The sequence below is a fragment of the Coturnix japonica genome, chromosome 2 (genome assembly GCF_054131305.1).
Source record: "Coturnix japonica strain WE chromosome 2, WE-NBRP24, whole genome shotgun sequence".
NCBI lineage: Eukaryota > Metazoa > Chordata > Aves > Galliformes > Phasianidae > Coturnix > Coturnix japonica.
This window is the reverse complement of record NC_140664.1, coordinates 54,735,562-54,748,225: the sequence shown is the minus strand read 5'-3', so window position 1 is coordinate 54,748,225 and position 12,664 is coordinate 54,735,562. Positions and strand designations below refer to the sequence as shown.

Here is a 12,664-nt window from a genome sequence, read left to right as displayed (position 1 = left end):
GTGAAGGAAGTACCGATGCTAGAAGTTGTAGATCTGAGGTTAATGAACGGTGGTGGTTGTGTACATATTCATGAATGGGTTCATTTGGCTCTCATGCAGCGTGACTGTGATTCTAAAATTGGAAGAGAGTCGGAATTTAACTAGTTGTCACCCGCACGCTTGCTTCTCCCCTGCTTTACTTCTAGCATTTGGTGCCTTGAGCAAAAAAATTTGGGCCAAATCGAGTTGGCTGTGCTTCTGTGTTTGGAAGCCAATTTTTTCATTCCTAAGTACAGCTTGGCATTGGCAGAAATATGAGCAGCACAACTTAAACAGTGTTAGTGGAGACTTGATTTGTCTGCTTGTGTTCCCTAATATTGTTTGAGTGGCATTTAAACTAAAGTGTTTTTCTTCCCCTTGGGTAAGCTTGGTGGAGAGAATAACCCTAGCTTTACTTTCCAGTGTATTTGTATTTTATTTTCATTCTACTTGTATCTATTCAGTATTTTGTGGTTATATAATTGTCATTTTTGCTGAGGTTTTTGTTTTTGTTTAAGCCAGTGCATCACTTGTGTAGTTTAAAGCTGTTTGTACTTAGTGCCTCTGGAGCCACAGGGTTTTGATCTTCATCTTTCAACAAGGATAAAAAAACCACCAGACCAAGCACAGTGACTTATATTTAAGACACTGCCACCCCGAATCATCTGCAGAATATTACAGACATGTGAAAATGCAGCTGCACTGTCGTTTTGCCACCTGACTCATATTTTATCTAAATTGCCTCTGAGGTATTTTTATCATGAGGGCTAGTTCATATGTGCTTATGATAGCCTTTTTTTATTTGCATTTGAACAGCTGGTTTCTGTCATTCCAACCTACTCTGAATACAAGTTCCAGCCTGAAAGGTAAAACTCCACAGGCTTGTCTTTGCTGAAAGTTCACATCTTTTTTTTTTGTGCCACAGAGAAATAGATAACTCCATGTTTTGAAGCAGAAGTGAAAATAAATCGTATTTGCAATAGTGAATACATGGTTAATGAAAAGATAAGGAGCTGAAAGTAAGTGTTGAAATAGTGTATTTCGCTTGAAATGAGTTGGCTTTGTTTTGTTCAACAGTAATGCTGATATGTATTAGAATCTGCTGAAATTAATACTTAAGAGGAACTGTGTTATTTTTAATGCATTGGAATTTGTGTAGGCAGCAGATGCGGAATAACCTGAAGGAATGAGCGTATGAGCTGGTAAATTAATTTTCCAAGACAGCAAACATTCATGTGCTGTATAGGAAATTCCATTTCTGGTGAAAACACTACAAACACTACAGCTACTTCTAGTTTCCACCTCCAGGACTGCGCTTTGAATAGAGTTTGTTTGCTTCTCCTTTCACACAATTCACAGAATCACAGAATTGTAGGGGTTGGAAGGGACCTCTAGAGATCATCGAGTCCAACCCCCCTGCCAAAGCAGGCTCCCTACACCACGTCACACAGGTAGGCGTCCAGGTGGGTCTTAAACATCTCCAGTGAAGGAGACTCCACCACCTCCCTGGGCAGCCTGTTCCAGTGCTCCATCACCCTCACTGTAAAGAAGTTCTTGTGCACATTCGTGCGGAACTTCCTATGCTGTACTTTCATCCCATTACCCCTAGTCCTGTCCCCACGCACTACTGAAAAGAGACCAGCCTCACCACTATGGCTCCCACACCTCAGGTATTTATAAACCCGGATCAATTCCCCTCTCAGCCTTCTTTTCTTAAGGCTAACCAGACCCAGTTCCCTTAGTCTCTCCTCATAGGGGAGATGCTCCAGGCCCTTCACCATCTTAGTGGCCCTCCGCTGGACTCTTTCCAAGAGAAATCTCACTATAGTCATCGCTGAGTCCAAACCCCATGCTAAAGCAGGTTCTCTTCTCTTGTGAAGAGTATGACTCTTATTTTCATTCTAATATCCATTTCTGTTGCTTGTCCAAGAAGAGAGAATACGTGTGCAGTTGTGGAATGATTTGGGAATGAAGGGACTTCAAAACCTGCCCACACAACCCCACCCCCTGCTATAGGCAGGACTGCCCACCACCAGCTTAGCTGCTCAGGGGCTCCATCCAATCTGGCCTTAAACACCAAGGTTTAAACAGTCTCCTATGAACAGTCCTGGTGACAGCTTTTGTATGTAATAGCATTTCCCTAAATGCAGAACAGGTCTTTTTCCTTGGCACAGGGAAAAGGATCAGCAAAGTATTGTGTTCTGCTCTCAAGATTGTCTCCTGAACCAAATAAGACCAGGCAGCCCTTTCTTTTATCTTGTTGTATCATACCTTTGACAAGTTCAGAAACTTGAGGCTACTGACTTCCATAAACAGCTGTTGCAGTTTAGCTGATGCTAATCATTTCTACTTCACGTACTTTATTCCTTCCTGAATGTGAAACAGCGTATTGGTGCCAGGTAATCGGATCACTTAGCAGTAGCTATATCAAATCAAGGAGGCTTTAATTGAATGTGAGGTTTTGCCCCTATTTTGTTTATTTATTTATTACAAGTTTGTGCAAGTTACACTATTTTTTTCTAGTTTCTTTTGTTAGAATGAAAAGCGTGGTAAATAAAATATCTAAAAGAGTCAGTTTTCAGTTAGTTTTTCAGGTGCTGAATTTATGGCTTCAAAGCTATGGAAGAAGCTCTAAGGAAAGTTCGTGCTTCTGTAGATGGACTACTTTAAACATTTATTTTTTGTGCGTTAGTGCAGTTGTTTAGACACACATTTACATCTTTTGTAGATATATGGGCTACATACAATTCAGACAAGGAAAACTGGTGTGTGATGGTCCTGACTGGAGACTGCGCTTTTTTTTTCCCCTCTGAGCCAAGAAGGGGAATAAGTGAAGATTATAAGAGAGTTGAACTGAAAACGACTTACAGATTTTATCTCTGTGACATTTTTAAAAACATGCCTCCTGTCATTTCTGAGCCTTGACTTGAGCATTGCTCTGAAAGCCAGCGATCCTTGAGATATGTGCCCAGAGACTTGAGCTTTAAAATGGCGCTGAGATGTATGGGTCTGCTGCTATGAAGAAGAATGTGATGCCTTGAATCACATATTTTGCTACCGGGGTTTTAATTTTCTTCTCTGCAGTGGACTTCTTGAATGAACGTTTTGTGATATTAATAATGTACAAGCTGTTGAGAGGTAAATTAACCCATTTTTTCAGGGAGCCTTCATGGCTATGGTAGGAAGTCACTGTGAATCGTACCCAGGTATAAAAGACACAAGACAATCCTATACCATTTCTGTATGTCAGTTAAGGTCAGTTGTAGGAACTGTTAATTGTGAAGGGTTTTGCCTCATCTGGAGCATAGAATCAATATCATTTAGCATTGCAAAATAGAGTTAAAAGCCATGAATGCTTTTTGTTCCCCACTTTTTCTTCTGCAAAAGGTTATACTGATGATAAATGCACCTACAGCAAGTATTCCTCTGAGACACTTGTAAAAGGGGAGTAGGTGACATGTGGAGAACAATGTGAAATTGCATCGCCTCTCAACATAGCACTGTGTCCACCACAAAAAGGTGTTTGTAACTACGTGATCATCGAGGCCTTTTTCAACCCAAGCCATTGTGTGATTGTATGATACTGTGTTACTAATCTAAATCTGGTTTGGTAACAGAGCATGGGATGGCAGGATTCAGTCAGTCTAAATCACAGCAAAGTTCCGACATGCCCTGTGATGACAAGAACTGAACTGCTGTGACAGAAGGCAGGGGTTACGGTCTCTTTTTCCTGATCTTCCTCAGCATTCTATATATACTGATGCCTCTCTCAGCTCTGGGCTCTGTGGTTCATTATGGGGCCTGTGGGAACGCTACCAGCGAGATGTTTGTGATTGATGGCTCTGAAGCCCAACTTCAGGGACTCTCACGATGCCTGTCAGCTTCAGCACCGCTTCCTCTTGGGATTCCTTTCAATTTGCAGCATCCTGCAGCAGGCTGTAAACCCGTCTGCTTCCTGTTGGCTCTGAGTTTAATGCAGATCTCGGAGCAGCAGCCGATCAGCAGCATACAGAAGGAAGGTGTGCGTGGGGACTGAAAGTCAGCCACAAAGTCCTGTGGGGCTGGGACTTCAGGTAGTAACTTCAATATGTCAGCGTGGATCACAAGTGGGATAGAGCTGGCTGCCAAGCATAAAAGGGCTTTGTGGTGCAGGAGAGAGACTGTTCCGTTCTGTGCCTTTAGGGTTTCACAGCAGGAGAAAAGGATAAGCAGGGAGTTTAGCAGGTGGAAATGAAGGCTGGGTTTCCTGACTGCCTTGCAGGTGTACTGCTAATTAGATATTATAATGCTCCAAGAACAGAGTTTGCTCTGGAAGTGGGAGCCTCTGTTTCATTCTGTGAAATAAAAAATAATTGGAAAAAAAAATCTAGTAATCTCAATCACAACAGAATTACCTTGGTTTTTTCCTTTTTTTTTTCCTCCTTTTTTTCCTTTCCCCACCTCCCCTTCCTCCCCTCCTTTTTTCCCCTCTTTTTCCCCCCTTCCATTCCAGCAACATGCAAAATCATATCAAAATATAGTTAATTTTCTGATACAAGGGCAGCCTCCTGAATTGTTTTCTACTGGCTACTTATATCACCAGGTACCATTTTGAAGCGTTGTAGCAGCATTTCTCCAGTGAGTTTGTAGCAGTCTTGTGCAGGCGGTTGCATTATTTCTTCTCTCAATTACAAATGTGATCAGTTACTTGTCTGTCTGATGCAGGCCAATGGAATACTAAGTTTGCACTTAAAAGTTAAAGAAAAAACCCACATAATTAAAGGCTTCTTTTTGTCAACCACAGTATTTTTCAGAACGTAAGTTCAATACTTTTCTTATAATGGGTGCAACTGATATTCAGAAAACATTTCTTCAAAAAATATCTTCTTTCGTGCCACTGGGTCTCATTCACGGGCCTCATCAAAGGTCAGAAGATATTCTCAAAACATTGTAGCTCATTGACAATTTGAATTAGAAGCTGTATTCCTGCATGTTAAATATTAATACCGGCAATACTATAAACTCTCTTGAATCTCTGGAGACAGTGAGATTACCGGGTCAAAAGGGTGTGCTTTCTTCCTTACAGGCATTATACACTGATGAAAGCTTGAGCTGAAGCCTTGCATATATATTGACACTTCTTAAAGGAAGGCTTTTTTCCCTTAGCTCTGAGTACTTAATGTGAAAGTTTTGACACCCACAATTAATATAATTTGACAAAACTGAACTTCTCCACTTCTAGTGGGGAAAAAATATTTTGATTATCTGAAGATTTGTGTAGTTTTAGGGGAAATAAGCGTTCAGTCTCCATAGTTTTCCACTTCTGTTTAATTTGGACGGGCAGGGCGATCTATAGCTTAACTTTATATTTACCTACAGTATATGAAGATGTTTGGGGTATTTGTTTTTCAGCACCTGTAGCTTGCACCACATTTTTCTGCAAGTAGGTGTTAATAAAATATTCAGAAATCTTATTTGTTCTGTAAAGAAGTGTTAGATTTTATGTACTTTTTCTGTATGTAGCACAGAGTTTAGTAGGGGACTTTGTTAGGAAGTCCTACAGTTTGATATTGCTGTTAAATATTTGCATTGCTAGTTGAGGCATATTGTAGCAGTCTACAAATTAATCTACAGTTCCTGATCCATTAAAATATATCTGCTAAATAACACAACCTGTTTCCGGATTGCAAATGCTACGCTTATCTATGTTACGTTTAATTTATGCTTAGTTCGTCTTATTAGATTAATGTTGCTGCTGCTGATAATTTGTGTTAGAAAAAGCCATGTGGTTTGAGAAGTTATGTCTAACCGGTTTGGTATGTTAAGAAAATAGGACATTTGAAGTTCCTACTTTCTAGAGGGTTATGTGGTCTCCCTTAGTAAACAAGTGTTGGAGATGGTAAGCAGTACAGGTAGGGTAGCCCTGTAGTCTTCAAACATACAGCCTGTATAAACTCAACTGTAATTTTTCCTTCTACACCATCATCTAGAAGCCAGCTGTTGGACTTTTGCCTCTTGTAGACTTCAGGTGCCACAGGAGAGCTGTGCAAGGTCCTCCAGAGATCTTAGACTTGTGTACGGCGATGTCTAGATAGCAAGTGAAACACAGTGGTGGACATTCTGCTTTACAGCATCTGGTGAGCTGACAGCTTGTAGTGTAAGACAGACTCTGTGCAATACAGCAGTCTCCATGTGGGAAATATGAGGAGATCAGTGTCTTCACTGAGAAGCGTTTAGTGATGCACAAATCCGAAGGAATTGAAAATCATTGCTGGAAACCTCACCTATGTGCTGCTTATGGTGATAATTTCAGACTTATTGACAGTGTCTCACTGTGAAGGATTCCCATCATTTTTTAAACTGATTGTAATGGAAACAGACATCCGCTCTATCGGATGTTTCTGAGAAGTCAGTGTTTGACATGCATTTGCAACGAACGCTGAAAGACTTAATGTTTGGCATTGAATTGAGTTTCTTGATTAAGTGTAAGCAGTGTCAAAGACAAGCATGCCCTGGGGTCTCGCTACTTGTAGTTGTTTCCTAAACCCATCACACCCTTAGGTGGTCAGCCACTGGAATGCCCGTGCTATAGGAGGGGTCTCAGGCTCATCTGGAAATGCTGAGATCTTCATATTACAGTGCTCCAGCTTCTCCACATACTGGGATTTGAATACTGTCTCCAGCTTTATTTTATTCCCCCTGTTCCAATGCCTTTAGTAAAAGCAGCCCTTGGGTCAGTGTTTCTTTGTAGTTACAAGAACTAAACCTGAGGACCCTGAGGGAGGCCTCATGGAGGACCACAGCTCCTCATGAGGTGAGTGAGCAGAGGGGCAGTGCTGAGCGCTGTTCTCGTCACCTGCCCTGGTCAGGTTGGTGATTAGGAAGAGAGTTCCCCAGAGGGCAGTGGGTATGGTCTCAAGTGCTGGGCTATGTGGAGCCAGGAGTTGGACATGATGATACTTGTGTGTCCCTTCAGGATATTCTATGGTTGGTTGATTCTCTGTTCTCTGTACGACTCCTTGACCTGTGTGCATTTCTGTCAGTCCTCTACCAAAATCCTTCCTTTCCCTTTCCTATCGTCCCTCTCAGCTCAAAGTCTGTAGACTCTTTGGAGAAAGTATGTTGAAAGACATCTCAGTGGAGCATTAATCCATGTTCTGGCCCTGGTTAAGAAGGACAGACTGACTGTCTGACCAGCTTGCTTGGGTAGGAGATGTCAGCTTCCCAGATCAAGAGTTTATATTCATCAGAGACTTGCACAGTTGCCTCTTCCAAAGTACAAGCGTATTACAATTCACACATCAGTACTTTCCTCCACCACATTTTGAGGTGAAAGATCTATGCTTATTGCAGTGAATATGAGAGCATGCCCTTCCATAAAACTGCATTGTTAGGATAGTCACATTAAGAGCAATATGTGTTGCTCTGAGATTGAGTGATATGGCTGATGTTATATCTGTAAACAGTGTTTATTTTTACATTTGTGGCAATGCTATCATCTGAGATGCTTGGACTGATTTATAGTTACTTTACTGTTTGTTCTTCTCCAGCTTTTGAATATTACTGCTTTGCTATTGAAGTATCTACATACCTGACCACTTTGGTTTCTCTTGTAGGTGTCTTGGCTTTTTAATCCAACAAGAAGTGAAATAACAAGTCTAGATAGCGGAAATATAGATGACATTTTAAGTGAGTACTTTGAATCTTTTTTTACTTTGCACAATGTACCAACTACTTTGTTTACAGTCACTTATCTGTGAGAATCTTGCAATGCTATTACATGAATATGTATACCTCAGCTCTGAAAATGTGAATTGTAGTCTGTGTAGAAGTTCTAGTGTGGACAGTTAACACATTGTTTAACAGATTTCTTCAGTATAACCTAAATGACAATTTGAAGTGTCTAAGAAATACTAACTGTCATGTTTGCAGGTGAGAACCTTCAATTATAAATAGCCAGAGCCTGTCAGGAGAGTGTTTTAAGAGCTTCCAAAAAATAGCAATAACCGAAACCCATGGTAGTGGGTCATATTAAATGCCCTGCTTGTTCAGCTGTTCTTTTTCTCAGGTTAAGTGCTCTCTTGATTTCTGATGGCTCATAGAAAAAAGACACAAATTAGTATTTAAAGTCCCTTAAAGTAATCAGATGTGTCTTGTCTGAAAAGGATGCCATTTGTTGATATCTGATTGTGCTTGGGGGGGAGGAGGGATGGGGAAGAGGAGGGAATAAAAACAATCCTGCTTTGTTGCAAATATATTCCTAAAATTATCCTTTTGAATTAGAACTGTTCAAAGGAGGTATTTGGTTTTAGTTTGCCTTTGACTGCAGAATTGCTTTGTGTAGTAAATGTATGACTAGACAAAATCTGTTTGTAAATACCTTTCTATATGCTGAAAAATGTAGAGCCATTCTATGAGCTATGTGACTGATGCCCTGTAATTCAAATGTTTGTTACAACTTTTCTTCAATATCTAGTCCATTACTACTAATAAAAATCAGTTTACAGCATGGTTATTGTCTTGTGCAAAGACTGCAGTTAATTGCCAAGCAGAAGATTTTAAGTGCGTGGGTCTTTCTGATTTTAAAATCTTTCCTATTTTTGCTTTAAAATATTGAATTAGGAATTGTCATCTTTATCGTCTAATATATCAAAAAAATGCTTGACCATAGACCTCTTTCATCACATTCCCACTTGCTATAGATTGTATTTCAGCTAAGATTTATCCCAGTATTTTTCTAGCAGACTGCATGCAGAGTAATCTATACTAGCTTTCATACTTTTATGCATATTTTTTGTAATCTTGGATTAAAATGCCAAGCACTTTGCCTCTCAACCTGACAGTGGGTTCTTTTCTTCTTTCCTTTGCAGACAATGCAGATGTTGCTTTAGTTAATTTTTATGCTGATTGGTAAGTTATCAAAGTTTTTTTTTTTCCTATGTTTAAACTTGTTCCTTTTGAAAACTGTTGTGTTTGGCAATAAGATCCTAATTAAAGATACACTGGTATATTACTTTCAAACTAGATCTTTCCTGTTAGTTTGTATTTGTTTTGCAGTTTGTGTGTGTGCATTTGTCTTGAATACTTCCCCTTCTACTGTTCTGTCATATTTTGCTTCATTCAGGGTCTTTGTCAGAGAAAAAAAGGTTTTGTGATATTAAGGAATAACTTGTTTTCTGTTTCTTCATTTGGAATTTCGTGCTGTTTTGTTGGTTTTTTTCCTCATTGCAAGACAGATTTCATTTCACAAAGATGATAAAGGGACTGGTGCATCTCCCATAGGAGGGAAGACAGAGTAACCTGGGTCTTTTCAGCCTGGGGAAAAGAAGACTGAGAGGAAATCTGATTAATGTTTATAAATGTCTAAAGGGAAGTGGGAGGCAAATGGATAAGGCCAGGCTCTTCTTGGTGGTGTGTACCAATGGGACAAGGTGTAGTGGCCTAAAACTTGAACATAGGAAGTTCTATATTAACATGTGGAAGAACTTCTTTACGGTAAGAGTGACAGAGCACAGGAACAGGTTGTCTGGAGAGGTTGTGGAGTCTCAGTCCAGGGGGTTATTCAAGGCCTGTCTGGACACCTACCTGTGTGGCCTTTTGTAGTGAACCTGCTTTAGTCTGGGGTTGGAATTGATGATCTCTTGAGGTCCTTTCCAACTTTCTGTGGATACTTGAGTAAATAGAAAAGGGAAGAATATGAGGTCAGACACTGTGAAAGACATGCTTAGTGGGAACTGTTTGATTTAATTTTTAACTTGCCTGTAAAATCACTGTTAGAATTAACTTAAGGGCCCATACCCCATTTCTCAATTGTGTTAGAAGCAACTTTACATGTTCTGTTCAAGCATTAGTATTTCTAAAAGACCCTTTAACAATAAGCAAATGAGTGAAGCATTCAAGGGAAATAAAATTTAATATGCAAATTAATATTGAAAATGAGGTCAGAGACATAAATCAATTTCTCTGTTCCTTGTTTAAAGTGAATTTGGATGTAAACAGCTTTATAACCTAAACAAATATATAAAACAAGGTAATACTGTACTTTAAATATTCTGCTTGCTGTTTTGCTTTCTTAGCACAAAATGTTGCCTGTCAGAATCAAAGGTCATCAAGCAGATTAAAGTTCTGGTTCTTTTCACCTCTCTCACATTCCATCCAAGACTTTTGGTCTGTGTAGCCTAGAAATAGCAAGTGCACAAATTTAAGATAAAGTTACAATTTGCCTTTACTGAGAAAACTGATAATAGCTCATTTAAATTGATTACAAAAGTGATTATGAAAAAAATAATACCCGCTTTTTCTTATAAAATGGACCTTTCAGTGAGGAAGTTTTCATTTAATCTTTGCTTAATTTATACTATACTTGTTTAGTAATCTTTGTGTTTGCCTCTTTGATTTTTATAGATAACTTTTATGTTCATCTTTGCATCTTGTCAAATTCTATTGATGTGAGAAACAATGAAACCAATAGAATTTTTGGGAGTGACATGCAGCATATTTGTTGTTGTTGAAAAAGTGGTTTTTGCATGTTGCTGAAGGCAATCTACAGAAGGCTAAAAATTAGTGTTCCGATACTTCCTTTGATCTAGGGAAAATAGTATTTTAAAGCTGGATACTGAAAGACATCAGAAGTCCTGGTTTAGGTCCCTGTTAACACAGCCCTTGCTGCAGCCCCTGCTGTTGTAGAAGCTTGCAAGTTTGCAAGTTGATTGTCATTGTAGTAGGCTGTAAATTTAAAATATGAGAGCCTTAATTAGGATCGTTATATAGAGACATTCAGGATTAAACTCCTAATATTGTATACTGCCAGCCTGTGATATAACATGAATTGAATGAGGACAGATGGATATGCTGCTGTAATGATGGAAGAGACGGAGGAACACAGAAGCCATGTGTAACATATAGATGCTAAATAACTGTGTACAGTTGTGGCCAGCGTCAGGTTTGTTTCAGGAGATGAGCTTCAGCTCTGTTTGTGTTTTGAGAGAAAGCCCGCCTCTGTAGTTGGAATGTTTGCTGCCATGCACCAGCCTTCAGAGGAGGCTGTTTTATTGCAGGTCTGTTTTGAGGTGCTCCTTGAGGTCTTGTCCTGATGACTTCCATGGTGCCGTTATGACTTCAAGTTAAAGTTCTGCTGTGTGTTTGGAAGAACAGATGAAGTTCTTTTACTGATACATTAATGATGGACTGGTGCAGTAATGTCACCTTAACCTCCCCAATACTGTCTGAGGCCTCATTTATGAACATCTACAGCCTTTTTCATGGGCAGAAAGAGAAGATTTTCTTCAAAGTCTGGCATGATTAGAAGAATCCCATAGAATTCTTTTGTTTCTAGTAATCTAATAGCAATCAGACTTAACTTTCAGCAATTGGAGTAATAATATAATGAGCAGTACTTACATGTTTGACAGCAGAAGTTGAAAAGTTCTTTCTCTGATATTTCTTGAAAGTGATCATAGGTGAGCATTCAAATCTCAACAGTGCAAATCTTTTATTAGACCTTTAAGGCTACTTGTCCAGGGTAGAAAAAGAGCGATGAGCAAACTCTCTGAATGTCAGAGTATATTTCTTAAAGACTTATGTAATTAATATTGTTTCTTAAACTGATAAATCATGGGAACACATCTTGAGTTATGTATTCTTCTAGAATATGTTTTTTTCCACTTGGATTATTCAAATATTTCCTTAATGTACAATTAAATTCTTTAAAGTTAATACCTTGAAATTGTAATCTTATGTTTTTCTTCCACAGGTGCCGCTTCAGCCAAATGTTGCATCCTATTTTTGAGGAGGCCTCTAATGTAATAAAGGAAGAATACCCAGATAAGAATCAAGTAGTGTTTGCTAGAGTGGACTGTGATCAGCATTGTAAGTAGATCTCAATTTAGTTTTTCTGTGATATCCTACCAGTAAGTTATTAGAGAGCAGACTAAGGTGTGGTTGGACCTGATCCATCATTTAGTCCAGAGGCTGTCGTTTGTATGTATTGCTTCAAAATTTGTCAGGGCAATTTCCAGTATTGCTTTCTCCTTTTCTCCATTGATGTGCAGTTTTTATCAGTTCAGCCTTTCTTGTTTATTGGGGGAAAAAGGGAATGTAATCATAAGGTGAGCAGTCTGGGGATCAAAAAGCACTGGTGCAAAACAGCCAAGAAGAAGGAGCAATGGCCAGTGTGTGTTTTGCTCTGCTGTTTTTTCTAAGAGTTATAGTGAACTGCAAGCTGCTTTTTTGCATACTTGGTAGTTTCAGAGCTGTTCTGCTTTGCTTTTTGTACACATGAAGAAATACTTGTTTATTTTGGTCTGTCCCCATAAATACATGAGAAAGATACTTATTTTATTATCATATTAATCCCATAAGTTTCTTGTTAATCTCATAATAAGTAAAATGTAAGGAACATCTTTTACCTACTGACAAACAGATGGGTAGCACTGAGATTATTGTGGTGATTTTGTTAGTGTAAGATTTGCTTTGCTATTCTGTACTTCTGAAAGAGCATCATTTGCCCACATAGTTTATTTATAGAAGTTTAGGTTTCTTAGAGTGTAGTAAAAGTTGCCTTAAATCCCAACAAAGATTTGGTTCTAAATGACTCTAATCATAATATTTAGTCTTTACGGAGTTGTTGGTCTGTAGGAAGAATCATACTTAGAAAGTTGATGAATTG

The 12,664-nt window shown here is 39.0% G+C and overlaps 1 protein-coding gene across 2 annotated transcripts in view; it reads left to right on the top strand.

The window, feature by feature from the left end:
* ERP44 (endoplasmic reticulum protein 44) overlaps window positions 1-12,664 on the top strand; it is a 39,941-nt gene that overhangs the window by 9,637 nt on the left and 17,640 nt on the right. For both annotated transcript variants that reach the window (XR_014943449.1, XM_015855094.3), the window contains exons 2-4: window positions 7,614-7,686; window positions 8,868-8,907; window positions 11,750-11,865. Coding sequence is in view for 1 of the 2 variants with exons in the window: in XM_015855094.3 (XP_015710580.1) it covers window positions 7,614-7,686; window positions 8,868-8,907; window positions 11,750-11,865 (229 nt within the window). In the remaining variant the exon portion in view is untranslated. The remainder of the gene's footprint in view (window positions 1-7,613; window positions 7,687-8,867; window positions 8,908-11,749; window positions 11,866-12,664) is intronic.